The sequence below is a fragment of the Bufo bufo genome, chromosome 5, assembly GCF_905171765.1.
Source record: "Bufo bufo chromosome 5, aBufBuf1.1, whole genome shotgun sequence".
In the NCBI taxonomy this organism is placed as follows: Eukaryota; Metazoa; Chordata; class Amphibia; order Anura; family Bufonidae; genus Bufo; species Bufo bufo.
Genome location: NC_053393.1, coordinates 507,880,037 through 507,895,061, shown reverse-complemented (window position 1 = coordinate 507,895,061; position 15,025 = coordinate 507,880,037). Strand labels below are relative to the sequence as shown.

Here is a 15,025-nt window from a genome sequence, read left to right as displayed (position 1 = left end):
CAATAAAAGGCCACTCTGAAATGTGCAGTTTGATCACACAGCACAATGCAACAGATGTCGCAACGTTTGAGGGAGTGTGCAATGGGCATGCTGACTGCAGGAATGTCTACCAGAGCTGTTGCCCGTGCAATGAATGTGCATTTCTCTACCATAAGCCGTCTCCAAAAGCATTTTAGAAAATTTGGCAGTACATCCAACCGGCCTCACAACCGCAGACCACGTGTAACCACAATAGCCCAGGACCTCCAGATCTAGCATGTTCACCTCCATGATCGTCTGAGACCAGGCACCCGGACAGCGGCGGCAACAATCGGTTTGCATAACCAAATAATTTCTGCACAAACTGTCAGAAACCGTCTCAGGGAAGCTCATCTGCATGCTCGTCGTCCTCATCGGGGTCTGGACCTGACTGCAGTTCGTCATCGTAACTGACTTGAGTGGGCAAATGCTCACATTCTATGGCGTCTGGCACTTTGGAGAGGCGTTCTGTTCACGGATGAGTAACTGTTTTCACTGTTCAGGGCAGATGGCAGACAGCATGTGTGGAGTCGTGTGGGTGAGCGGTTTGCTGAAGTCAACTTTGTGGATCGAGTGGCCCATGGTGGCGATGGGGTTATGGTATGGGCAGGCGTATGTTATGGACAAACGAACACAGGTGCATTTTATTGATGGCATTTTGAATGCACAGAGATACCGTGACGAGATCCTGAGGCCCATTGTTGTGCCATTCATCCATGACCATCACCTCATGTTGCAGCATGATAATGCACAGCCCCATATTGCTAGGATCTGTACACAATTCCTGGAAGCTGAAAACATCCCAGTTCTTGCATGGCCAGCATACTCACCGGACATGTCACCCGTTGAGCATGTTTAGGATGCTCTGGATCGGCATATACGACAGCGTGTTCCAGTTCCTGCCAATATTCTGCAACTTTGCATAGCTATTAAAGAGGAGTGGACCAACATTCCACAGGCCACAATCAACAACCTGATCAACTCTATGCGACGGAGTAAGGCAAAACTGTGCACATTTCAGAGTGGTCTTTTATAGTGGGCAGTCTAAGGCACACCTGTGCAATATTCATGCTGTCTAATCAGCACCTTGATATGCCACACCTGTGAGGTGGGATGGATTATCTCGGCAAAGGAGAAGTGCTCACTAACACAGATTCTGACAGATTTGTGAACAATATTTGAGAGTAGACGCCGATCACGTGAGACGCCGACCCGGCCACACAAGCCGCTCAGCTTACAGTGAGAAGAAGCAGTATGCTGGGGACCATCTCCTAATACAGCATTGTTATTGCACAGCGACAAGCTTGACCACAGGGTGAGTACCGCTTGACTGCCGTGTGGGACGCCACCGGCAGTAGCAGATATTGAGCCACCGAAAAAACTGTGAGTAACTACAAGTCCACAATACCACACACTGTTTTTCCTGGCATAACCATAACTCACTCTGTTGGTGCAAATTACTTATACTATCAATTGTCCACAATTGACTTTGGACCGATCCAATAACTTGCAACTTTTATCATTATTTTTTATTATCTATATATTTTACTTTTTATTTTTACTTTTCATTTTTTTCATTTTTTATTCTCTATCTTCACATTTTCTATTTTCTTCGGACATTTACCTGCATTTACTCAAATCGCATGATGTACCCACATCTATGAACGAACATCCAGTACTTACCAGCAAAAAGGCACATCAACCAAACGCCAGTTGAACTACCATACCCTACCCCAAATTGTTTAGCATTCATAACTTTTTTTTTTAGCATTTTTAGCTTTTTTCAACATATTTTAAAACATATTCAAATAAATCACTTATTTTATTTTAAACATAATTTATATCTATTAAATAGATATAATTTGTGTAATAACCAGATATAGAGTGCCTGCCTAATATTTATTCATACATTTTTCACATACTAGTGGCTGGGTGAGTCACCAAAGACAGAGCACCAACCCAAGGTGAGAAATTGGGAGAGCCACTATTAGTCTCTTGTCCAATATTTGAGAGTAATGGGTCTTTTGTGTATGTTGAAAATGTTTCAGATCTTTGAGTTCAGCCCATGCAAAATGGGAGCAAAACCGAAAGTGTTGCGTTTATATTTTTGTTCAGTGTAGATTCCAGTCTCTATGCCTCTGTAGTGAGGGCAGGAAGTGAGATAGAGATAGAGTGAGTCTTCCCCTGCTAGAGGGAGGTTGTGTGGTGAGAGACTTGCCCCTGCCGGGTGAGCCTTGCCTAAGAAACTAACCAGAAAGAAGTTCCTAGGATCACAGATAAGTGAGAAAGACAAAGAGAAAGACTGCAACTGACCTAGCAGGGTTAAGAAAGCTAATTCAAGGAAGATACAGCAGAGAGGAGTTTGTTGCAGAGAAAGTGTTTGCCTGCCATATGTACACTAAAGCCTGCTGGAAACCAAGAAAAGACTCTGTAAACCATTTTGAAGACAAGTTTATTCAAGTAAAGTTGTGTTTGCATCTTCTAACAAAGTCTGGACTCAATTCATTCCATCACCATCCAAGTTCAACTACTACTTTCAACCTTTGCTCTGCTTCGGACGGCCACGTCTGGGATTCCAAGTATATTTCAGGTAGGAGCATCGTGACATATGCATCTATCAACTGCAGGTGGCAGCAATCCTTGGCAGTGCTACACTAGAAGAGAGTGGAACTAGATTGCAGTCTCTATGCCTTTGTAGTGAGGGCAGGAAGTGAGGTAGAGATGGAGTGAGTGAGTCTTCCCCTGCTAGAGGGAGGTTGTGTGATGAGAGACTCGCCCCTGCCGGGTGAGCCCTGCCTAAGAAACTAGCCAGGAAGAAGTTTCTAGGAGCACAGATAAGTGAGACAGACAAAGAGAAAGACTGCAACTGACCTAGCAGAGTTGAGAAAGCTAATTTTAAGGAAGATACAGCAGACGGACAAATCTGGGATCCCAAAGGATATTCCAGGTACTAGTATCGTGACACAGACACAGATGCAGGACTGGCGCTGCAATTGGCGCCATTCCACCGGCCGAACATTGCATGTATCCTCTCACATACAGCTAACCAGAGACAGACATGACTAATCCTACGGCATATACCTTCCCCCACTAACCCAGAGCAATGTGTATCCTCTCACATACAGCTAACCAGAGACAGACAGAACAATCAGAATGCAGATAACCTACCCCACTACCCCATATCAGTGTGTATCCTCTCACATACAGATAACCAGAAACAGACAAGACCAATCAGAATGCAGATAACCTCCCCCACTACCCCAGAGCAGTGTGTATCCTCTCATATACAGCAAACCAGAGACAAGCCCTGCGATGACATGAAATCAGTAAGCATTTGTTTTAGCTTAATAGTCACGTTAAAAGGTTTTTTAGGAAGCATTTTTGGTGCATATATATATAGTGTATTAAATAACTTTTATTATTTTATTTTTAGGGGGAAAGATAAAAAAACTGCAATTTTTACATTATTTTGTGAATTTTTTTTACGGCGTTCACTGTGTGGTAAAAATAACATAATTCTATTATTTGAGAGAAAGGTAGAAATGTGACATTATCATCAGTGTAGTGACCAAAATAATAAAACACGTTTCTAGCTGCTACCATTCACGAGAAAACAGCATCTAAATCTAGCAGTTCCGTCCTAGGGGCTCAATACTGGAACAAAAATAATCAGTTTTATCATAATGCATTCTGATTGGAGAGGAATCCATTCAGTATACATCAGGATGTCTTCAGTTCAGTCACTGTACGGTTTTTGGATGGAGAAAATACCACAGCATGCTGCAGTATTTTCTCCGTCCAAAATTCCGGAACACTTGCCGGAATGCCGGCATTATTTTCCATTGAAATGCATTAATGCCGGCACCAAGTGTTCTGGCAAAACGGAACCGGTTTTGCGGTCTGCGCATGCGCAGACCTTTAAAAATAGGGTACTGAAGTACTATGTGTGTCCATCAGTCACTTGCAAAGTGAGCACAGCATATCAGAGTGCACTAAATGAAAGGTGTATATATCTTTACATGGCTGCTCCACAGGTTTTCTTTTTCTCCAGGGCACAGGTTAAAAACTTGACTCACCACATTCACCCAGAATAAGATGGACCCAGAAGGTAGAGATAGTCCGTGAGCTCCTATGCGTTAAAGCAGTCACAGTTGCTTCAAACTTCTATGTTCTCTTTCTCACCAAGCTGGTTTTTGCAAAATGGCAGGAACCAAATTTGTATCCAGGTGATATATATATATACTTCCCACTGGTTAGTGGGCAAGTGCACACCGCAAAGAACATTTAAAAACTGAGATTTTTATTTGTCGTGCTCACAAAAGGAGATTAAAAATCATGTAAAATAGCACAAGGTCAGAGTCTAATCCACACACTGTTTTTAATCTTCTTTTTGAGTATGAGGAATAAAAATCTGTTTTTAAATGTTCTTGCAGTGTGCACTATATTTTTTATTTTATTTTCAAGTTGACCAGAGGTAAGTATATATCACCTGGATGCAAATTTGGTTCTGGCTATTTTGTGAAAAAAACCATCTTGGAGTGTATATATCATACCATACTTCCAGTTCCGCATGGGTTCCATGTATGCTTGTATGGCTGTCTGAGAACACCATGCTTCCTGTTCCGCTTGGGCTCCAGGCCTGTTTGTATTTCTCTGATTATGTTCTGATCTGTCTTTGTTCGCCATGCTTTGTGTATCCTGATTTGCATGGGCTCATGGCTATGTGGCTCTATCCGTGATCCTGCATCCTGGACTTGTGTCTGAACAGTGGTATATATTGTATGCCTGAATTCTTGGTGCCTTGCACCAGCGTCTCTGTTTCCTTGTAGGTCAGCTGCCAAGTGTACCGGGACCATCCCAGGAGCTAGTGGTCCGGTTGCCCCTTGCGGCAAAGGCCAAATCCCTATAAAGGGTGAAAACCAGGTGAGCCCTTAGGGTTTGGCCCAAAGTCAAACGGTCACTTGGCATAATAGTTAAACTTCTGTTACTGATCTGCCCGATCCGTACAGCTTGCTCAGCTATGAATCCCGCTGTCCATCTTAGTTGCGGTTCCGTCCCTGGCCTGGTTAATTGTGATTGTTTGTGCCCGGTACTTTTCTTTAATAAAACATTTGTTTTGTCTTTCTCTGGATCTTGTTGCCTGACGGATATTCATATTAACGGCTCATGCTCAGGATACATCAATATGAGGTTGGCGGGAGTCCAACTTCTGGAACTAGGTACACACTGGAACTTCGGTGAACCCCCCTGAACCTCCCAGCCTTCTCACCAAGCACAGCTCTGTCCATTTAATAGTGGCTGTGCTTGGTATCGCAGCTCAGTCCCATTCACGGGAATGGCACTTAGCTGTGCCAAGGCCATGTGACTGATGAACGTAATGACACATGGCCTAGGAAGAGGTCTAATCTCTCGGGGAGCATCATGGCCTTTTGGCACAGCTGATCTGTGGGGGTCCGACTCCTGTCATTTTTTACCTATTCTGAGGATACAGTAGGTCATCAATATGTAATCCCAGAGAACCCTTTAATGACATCACTGAGACACTGAAGCATGGTGAAACACAGCAGTGGTTTTATATTCAGCATGAATTTAACACAGCAATTTATAATTTCTAAAAACATTAAAAAAAGCCTAAGGGGATCACAACCATCAAAAATATCTAAATGAATACAGCCACTAATTTTCCTAATCTGTATTTATTATGACCGCATTACATGTTAATATGTAATTATCAAGCAATTATGTATTCAGATTGTTTTCACTAAACTGATTTAAAGCAGTAACTATTAGAGTACCAGTTTGTATTATCTTAAATAGCCTGGCTTTACTGTTCAGCATTGTTTGTGTTGTGGCTTCTATTTATATCTATATTAGTTCTAAATATTAGAGATCAACATTCTAAAACTGGAAGGGGTATGTCATGGTAGAAAGGGAGAGGAACAGGGTGGTGGAGGTCCTTTGGAAACTGTCCCTTTTGCCCGCTCTATTACTGTAACCAACAAAGTGAAGGCCAGATGTTACTGTAGTGATTTATGAAACTGTCACTACAGACGAAGCGTGGTGCATGGTGTTTTTGTTTGTGCTGTGTCTGTGCATTTTTAGCTTTTTTCTTCGTGTAAACACGGCATGCTCTAGGTACCATATGATATCTCTATGGGAGTTGAACAGTGCCCACAAGCACGCCTGTGCTAAGTATACTGTTAAATGCTGTAAAAATGCTTAAAAAATGCAAAGCAAAGTCACTCTAACTGGGGTGTTTGTACCATTGAAAACAAGCAAAAGAAAGAAAACTTATTAATGTTCATTGCTGAAACAGAGGTAAAGAGGAATGTCACTTCCCAGATAACAAGACTCACCTCATAGTATTAGATCATAATAGCAATAAGGGACGAACGTCTGGGAGATGCAAGAATTACTGTTCAGAAGCTTGAGTCATTGAAGCGTTGAAGCATGTTTCATAGCAAATTTTTCAGATGCAAAGGCAGATGGTGCCCTTTGCTGTATATATCATTTGGAGTACCCCACTACTTAAAGGAGTAATTATAGCCAAAGAGTTAATGCAATGTTTTTAAGTTTAAACGTTGCAATTTATTGTGTTTTGTGTGAACTCAATAGCACCATATTGGCAACCTAACAGTTAACATTTGGCAGACTGCTTAGGTTACCAGGTGATGGACTAGGTCCTCCACTGGTTGGTGAGGGTAGAGATTCTAGACTCAAGCTCAGAGAACCTCCGTCTGTGAGTCTATAGCAGCCAGAGAAGCAACTCTACTAACAGGGAACACCTGGAGGAGAGAGACCAGGCATCTTTGTAGAGAGAGAGAGAGAGAGCAAGGGAGTACTACAACTACTATCGTTGTTGCTGCCTATTAGAAGAGGATTACACTGTGATATACTCTGGAACTGTGCCTTTGCTGCTATATGTACTTCACTTATCATCAACTCAGTAAAGGAAGACTTTATTTATTGCAATCAAGGGGTCTGGTTACTGTCTCCACCATTCACCAGCCCCTGCATCCACACTCCTGCCTTGCATCCAGCCAAACATACTCCATCAAGGGCACCTCATCTATCACCAGGGAGGAGCCCCAATACCAGGGTATGCCCCTGGGTGTACAAAGGGTGCGCCCTCTGGTAACTGTATAGCCCCAGGGAGCGCCAGAGTGGAGATTGCCACCGTGAACTTTGAGCACAATTACATACCAGCATCATAGACACTACCACTCCTCCCATCCTCCTCTCCCCTCCGGTTTTTGTATTGCGGTCACAGAGCTTCAGCCTATACCCGCTTGCTGCCAGTGACTAGACACATTTATTATTTACTGTACATCCAAATTCTGAAAACCTGACCTATTCTTATGACACATGTGTACGGCTTGAGAGCTGTCTCTTATCTACTGATTCATGTGTCAGTTGAAGACAATTTAACTTGTAAACAAGATTTCTATTCACTGAAAGCAAGCAAGAAAAGAAGAAACGGTGAGAAGTAGAATCATAAATTACATTAGAAAGTTGCAGGACTTTTCCTGATACAATATGATTTTGTAGTCTGCATACTCATGCACACGACCGTGTCCGTATTGTGGTCAGCAAACCATGGATCCACAAAATACGGACACCTTCCATGTGCATTCGCCACTTTTAACCCCCATTACTAGAAATGACTATTCCTGTCCAAGAATAGTGGTTGTTCTTTAGTTTGTGGAAGGAACATACGGATGCGGACAGCACACGGATGACATCGGTTTTGTTTGATTTCTTTTTGTGAACCAATGGAAATGAATAGGTCCATTCAAAAAAATGCGGATTGGACACGGATGCAAAATACGGTCATGAGCATGAGGCGTAATCTAGTGAAATCCATGCATTTCTGTTTAAAAAATATTCTTTTTTCTTTTAAATTTCAGGCCATTTTATTGAAAATGTTTACATTCCGTAGCAAATCATTTATATTTGATGGATTTCCAGACCCTTCTGATACTTGGGAAATAATTGAGACTATTGGCAAAGGAACATACGGTAAAGTTTTTAAAGTCGTGAATAAAAAAAATGGAAAAAAAGCAGCTGTAAAAATCATGGATCCATTTCATGTAAGTTACTTATGTTATTTCATATTTTACATAAAAATAATGACGCTAATGAGTATTACATTACACATTACATTATAACAGTGTTCTTCTTGAGTCTTACCCTCTGCCTCCTTTAAAAGGGCTTTCCAAGACTTTAATACTGATGACCTATCCTCTGGATAGTTCATCATCAGTATCTGATCGGTGGGGGTCCGAAATTCAGGACCTCCGCCGATCAGCTGCCTTCTCACAGCTTAAAGGGCTTCTGTCACCCCACTAAAGTCTTTTTTATTTTTTTTGGCTACTTATAATCCCTATACTGCGATATATCAATACATTATGTTATTAATCATTTTGGTTCAGTAGTTAATAAAAAAAAAGGACTTTTATCATATGCAAATTACCTGTCTACCAGCAAGTAGGGCGGCTATTTGCTGGTAGCAGCCGCATCCTTCTTTCATAATGACGCCCCCTCCTCATGTTGATTGACAGGGCCAGCGAACGCGCTCGTTCTCTGGCTGGCCCTGTCTGCATTCAAAATCTGGCGCCTGCGCCATACCTATCTTCAGTCGGTGCAGGCGCACTGAGAGGAGGACGCTCGCTCGGCCGTCAGATGTGACGTCATCGGCGCAGGCGCATTGAGGATGGAGCGGCCGAGCGAGCGTCCTCCCCTCAGTGCGCCTGCACCGACTGAAGATAGGTATGGCGCAGGCGCCAGATTTTGAATGCAGACAGGGCCAGCCAGAGAACGAGCGTGTTCGCTGGCCCTGTCAATCAACATGAGGAGGGGGCGTATTTATGATAGGAGGATGCGGCTGCTACCAGCAAGTAGCCGCCCTACTTGCTGGTAGACAGGTAATTTGCATATGATAAAAGTCAGTTTTTTTTATTAACTACTGAACCAAAATGATTAATAACATTATGTATTGATATATCGCAGTATAGGGATTATAAGTAGCCAAAAAAAAAAAAAAGACTTTAGTGGGGTGACAGAAGCCCTTTAACAAGCACAGTGCCATAAATTTGATAGTGGCTTTGGTTGGTTTAGCGATAATCCCCATTCACTTCAAGGGCTAAGCTGCACTTATGCAATGTGACCAATGAACGTGACATCACATGGCCTAGGAAAAAACGGAGAGAAGGCCGGGGTACGTAGTGTCAGACACCCATCGATTAGGTACTGATGACTAGAGATGAGCGAAGTTTTGAAAAATTTTATTGGGCAACTTCACCGAAGTTAGCCAAGAAATTTGATTTGTTTCTAATTAATTTGTCACAAACTGTTCCAAATCAGGTATACCTTAGGATACGGGCAATTATGGGCAAGCAGCATTTTGGTGTCCGCCTCCAAAGTGGAATGGAGGCGGAACGGAGCCAAACTGATGCATTCTGAGCGGATCCTTATCCATTCAGAATGCATTAATGGCAAAACTGATCCGTTTTGGACCGCTTGTGAGAGCCCTGAACGGAAACGCCAGTGTGAAAGTAGCCTTATTGTTATTGAATTACATTTATGGCTGATGTAGGAAAAAGTAAACAGAGTAATAAATAAATAAAACTGACGCAGAATAAGGCCTCTTGCACACAAACGTGTGCTGCCCGTGACCGTGCTGCGGACCGCAAATTGCAGTCCGCAATGCACGGGCACCGACCGTGGGCCAGCCGCATGCGGATTGCGACCTTATTCACTTGAATGGGGTCCGCGATCCTTCCGTTCAACAAAAAGATAGGACAAGTTCTATCTTTTTGCGGAACGGAAGCACGGAACGGAACCCCACGATATCACTCTGTAGTGCTCACGGCCGGTGTCCGGTGTATTGCGGACTTGCCGTATGCGGGCCACAATACGGCCACAGGAGACACACGGTCGTGTGCAAGAGGCCTAAGTCTCCCTGCACTCTCCTTCTCCAGGGGTGCAGACTGGATGGTATTGGTTGGCACGCTGACACTGGAATAATAAAAGCTTCCATCTTATTGTTATTGAATTACATTTATGGCTGATGTAGGAAAAAGTAAACGTAGTAATAAATAAATAAAACTGATGCAGAATAAGTCTCTCTGCACTCTCCCTGCACTCTCCTTCTCCAGTGTTCTTCTATTAATCATTTGCAGCAACACTGTCTCTAGCGCATGAGCGCTTGCCAAGTCTCTCCCTATACTCAGCTCACAGGCCAATAGCAGAGACTGCCCGGGATGAGGGTTTTATAGCGCTGTCAGGGGCGTAGCTATAGGGGAAGCAGGGGAAGCGGCTGCTTCGGGGTCCTGACCCAGAAGGGGCCCATCAGGAGGAGGAGGACTAAAAGATTTTGTCATGGCCCCCTCAACAGTATTACACAATGAAATTATATACAGTGACAGTATAGACAGTGTAGAAAACGGATGGAACAGCTGCCGGCCCTGGTCTGAGAGAGCGATCTTTACTAGCCACAGGAATGGGGGCGGCATGAAAGGAAGGGGTTGCGAAAAAATTACTGGGGGATGCAGCCCTATTCAAAAATTTGCTGTGGGGCCCAGTCATTTATAGCTATGCCACTGAGCGCTGTGATATCACAGAGGATGGCTATCTACAGCGGCGAAGCTAGACCTTGTCTCTTCTACACTTAGTTTCGCTTTGTAACACGTGCAGCCACCATTTTAGGAAATCCTGATTCATTACCACAGTGCGAGAAAATTCAGATTAGTTTAGAATAGAAGTTTTCCTAAACTTTGCTTTGCTCAACACTACTGATGACCTATCCCTTTAAAGGGGTTCTCCAAGAATTAAGAAAATGAAAATACTTAAATATATCTTTATTATAAATATATTCTCAAATACCTTTCATTATTTAAAATGACTTGTTTTGTCTGGGGAGCAATCATCAGGGGAAACAAAATGGCCGCTGTCCCATTAGTTCACACAAAACCTGTCCTGATCACACATGAGGACAAGTTACTTTACAACACTAAGGTAAAGAGCTGCCTCATCCAACTCCTCTCTACTTTTCAGGGATTGTGATCCTGAATACAGATGAAAGGAACTTTAGTTGAATCTCTGGGGAATTTAGTTTATGAGGAAACATGAAGTACAGAGAGGATAGACAGAACAGGCTGTGGTAATGTGGGGCTGTGGTAATGGAGACTGCATACAAGAGCTGCTGCTCATTAGCAGGGCCGGGCCGACACAGAGGCTGGGGAGGCTCCAGCCTCAGGGCGCAGCCTGGGGTGGGCGGAAAAACAAACCTCTTTTTTTTTTTTTTTATCACTTACTTGCTGCCGGGCGCCCTCCCCTCCCCAGCCAGTGTTCACTCTAAGCTGCGCTTGTAGATAGGAGCAGGAGGCTGCTGATTGGCCAGTATCAGCTAGCTGCCCTGCCATTGGTCCATCCTTTCACACCCCCTTCTCTCTGGAGCTGAACACAGCAGGAGCCAGGCGTTCTCACAGTGGATCATGTGACCATGAAGGAGCATGTGACCAGTGACGTCACAGACCTCCTTCTAACAAATCCATTCTAGCATCTACCCAACATGTATGGCAGGACTCTGCTGAGCAAAGACCATGTGCCCAGGTGAGGTGACCACAGAAGTGCCCTGGCATCTGTCTGCTGCTGGAAGCTCAATGTGGAGCTTTATGAATGTAAAAACTAATACCCATGAGGCTAAACAAAACCCTGCTTGTCTGCTTCTGACCCTAATCTTAACACATAACTTTAATTTGATTGCAATTTACTCTAACACCTAAAGGGATTTGTTTAAAGCCTGCTGTTTCTCTAGAAGATGACCTTATGCTGATAGTAGTGTTAATAGAGTCTCAAAGGTCTGTAAAAATAGGGTAACTGCTTTTATAGACCCTTGAGACTCTATTAACACTACTATAAATATAAGGTCCCCTAGAGAAAGAGCAAGTTTTTTAAATTATTTTTTTCCTTTAGGTGTTAAAACATAACTTATTTGATTGCTTGAACACCTAAAGGAAATCAAATAAAAAAACCTGCTGTTTCTCAAGATGACCTTATGTTGATAGCAGTGGTAATAGAGTCTGAAAGGTCTATAGAAGCAGTTACCCTATTTTTACAGACCTTTGAGGCTCTATTAACACTACTATCAACATAAAGTCATCTAGAGACACAGCATGTTTTTAAAAAGATTTTTCCTTTAGGTGTTACAGCAATCAAATGAAAGTTATGTTTTAACACCTAAAGGAAAAACATAATTAAAAAAACATGCTGTTTCTCTAAATGACCTGATGTTGATAGTAGTGTTAATAGAGTCTCAAAGGTTTGTAAAAATATTGTACCTGCTTCTATAGACCTTTGAGACTCTATTACCATGACTTTTAGCATAAGATCATCTGGAGAAACATCAGGTTTTAAAAAAATAAATAAATTTCTTTAGGTGTTAGAGCAATCAAATGGAGGGGGAGAAATGTGACATGGGTGAGGATGGGGTTACATGATGGGCCGGAGACAATGTCTGTAGTCTGTCTGTGCCATGGACGGGGAGAAATATGACATGGAGGGCTGATGGCTGACATTGGGGTCTGATCTGAGGCATTAGGGCTGTGCTTGTGAGCTGGGGTCTGATGGCTGGTCTGACCTGAGGTGGAATGAAAAATATTGTTTCCTATTATCCTCCTTTAAAACCTAGGTGCGTCTTATGGGACGAACCTACATTTTGGCGCACCCCCCCCCCTTCCCCCAGGTGAGCTGAAGGGGGAGGGGGGTCGGGGGCGCCAAAATGTAGGTTCGCTTGTGTTGGTAAAAAAACTTGCACCGGCCCTGGGCACAGGCAAGGGGGGGGGGCGCACTTGGGCAGCTCAGCCTCTGTTGGTGGTGGACCTTGTCCCAGCCCTGCTCATTAGCCACACCTCACCCTCCTCTCATGTCTCCTCATCATCTCCATTCCCACAGAGATTCACCTATATTCTGGATCATGATTTCTGACAAGCAGAGAGGAGGATGAGACAGCACTATGGCTCATTGAGGTGAAGAAACTTGTCCTCCTGTGTGATTAGGACAGGTTTTGTGTGTACTGATAGGAATGCGGCCATTTTATTTCTCCTAATGATTACTCCCCACACAAATGAAGCCATTCTAAGTAATGAAAGGTATTTGTGAATATATTTATTATAAAATAATATTTAAGAATTTTCATTTTTTTAATTCCTGGAGATCCCCTTTAAGCTAGAAGAGATCATCCAACCTTGAGCTACCATCAAAGTCTCTGCTGTGTGGCAAGGCGTACAATGCAGGAGATACCTCAGCTGGGTGAGATTATTAAAATCCAAAAGTGTGCAGTGGGGCACGGCTAGTGTATGTACCACACTTAAAGGGCTTCTGTCACTCCACTAAACTCAAATTTTTTTTTTTGTCTCCTTAAAATCCTTATGCTGCGATTTCTCACTATATAGGGCTATTACTCAGTTTGGTTCAGTAGTTATATAAAAAAAACTGACTTTTATCATATGCAAATTACCTCTCTAGCAGCAGGTAGGGCGGCTACCTGCTGGTAGCAGCCGCATCCTCCATTCATAATGACGCCCCCTTCTCATGTTGATTGACAGGACCAGCCAATGCCGCCCTTCCTGCTGCTAGAGAGGTAATTTGCATATGATAAAAGTCAGTTTTTTTTATATAACTACTGAACCAAACTGAGTAATAGCCCTATATAGTGAGAAATCGCAGCATAAGGATTTTAAGGAGACAAAAAAAAAAATATGAGTTTAGTGGAGTGACAGAAGCCCTTTAACAGAGGAGTGTGGGCAGTCTCTCCAGGGTTCTATGTTTAATAAGGAAATGTCCAATGTTGGGATTAGCTCATCGGTGCCCCTAGAGGACAGAATTATTAATGACACGAGCGGTATATGTGACGTATGTGCTGTGACCGATAGCAACTCAGAGAGAGAAGCTACCATGTCAAGGTCATGCAAAATTAAGGTAATTGCTAGTAGAGACCAGATGACAGTTATACCTGACGTGACGAGACATAAGTGAGGAGACGTCAGCATAGGGTCTGAGAATTATACCCAGGCAGTGGAAGACTTCCTGGCAGGTCTGACCAACCAAAAAGAGCGTGTAGAAGAGCATGACCGATTGCTGGTAGAGGCTCACTACCAGCTAGGCCTGGCAGGCCAGTACGGCTGCAAACTTGAAGATGTTTTTGCCTGCTCCGCACAGTCCCTAGATACACTACAGAAGGAACTAGCTGGTCTTGCAGAGCAACTGGAGAAAGCTCCAGAAGAGTCAAAGGAGGAGACTCAGAAAGAGATGAATGAACTAAAGGATCTGGACTAGAGTCACAAATAGAAGCGGAATTGCTCCAACTTCAAGAGGAACTTGCAGCTTCTGAGCGATCCAGACGTCATGCGGAGCAGGAAAGAGATGAACTGGCTGATGAGGTCTCAAACAGCATCTCAGGAAAATCTGCTCTCTTGGAGGAGAAAACGCTGAGAGTAAAGTAAAAAGAAAGATGCAATATGTTGATGAAATAAAGAAACAAAAAGAGTGAGATCAGAAAGGGCGAGAGCAAGTCATCGTAGCTCGTGATAGAGAAAAAAGAGAGTATCTGGCCATTAGATGGGCACTAGAGTCTGTTAGATATCATCTACTAGCTAGAAAATCTGTGTTTATGAAAGACCAAGCTCTGCTAGCCTGGGGTTGGCAGAATAGAGGGAAAAGGCGACACTGACTACATCTTCCAGAGGACATGGTACGATGTGGAAGAATGCTCAGACCTCCGGTCTGAAGAAGAGGGGGGGGATATGTGGCAAGGTGTAGAGTGCAGGAGGGCTTGTATATCTCACCCAGCTACCTCATCTGGGTGAGATAATTAAAATCCAAAAGTGTGCAGTGGTCTCAGCAAAGGATAGTTTGCTGAGAGAGTTTTGTTTACGTTGCATTGTGGGCTGGATTTTAATTAGACTGACAGTCCACACTCTTCCAGCATGAGTACCTAATCAGTCTG

At 43.3% G+C, this 15,025-nt stretch overlaps 1 protein-coding gene across 1 annotated transcript in view; it reads left to right on the top strand.

The window, feature by feature from the left end:
- Positions 1-7,940: 7,940 nt before the first annotated feature.
- The window catches only part of MYO3A (myosin IIIA), a 269,541-nt gene continuing 262,456 nt past the window's right edge, over positions 7,941-15,025 (top strand). Inside the window, exon 1 of the mRNA XM_040434050.1 lies at positions 7,941-8,108. Within this exon, the coding sequence (XP_040289984.1) occupies positions 7,941-8,108 (168 nt within the window). The remainder of the gene's footprint in view (positions 8,109-15,025) is intronic.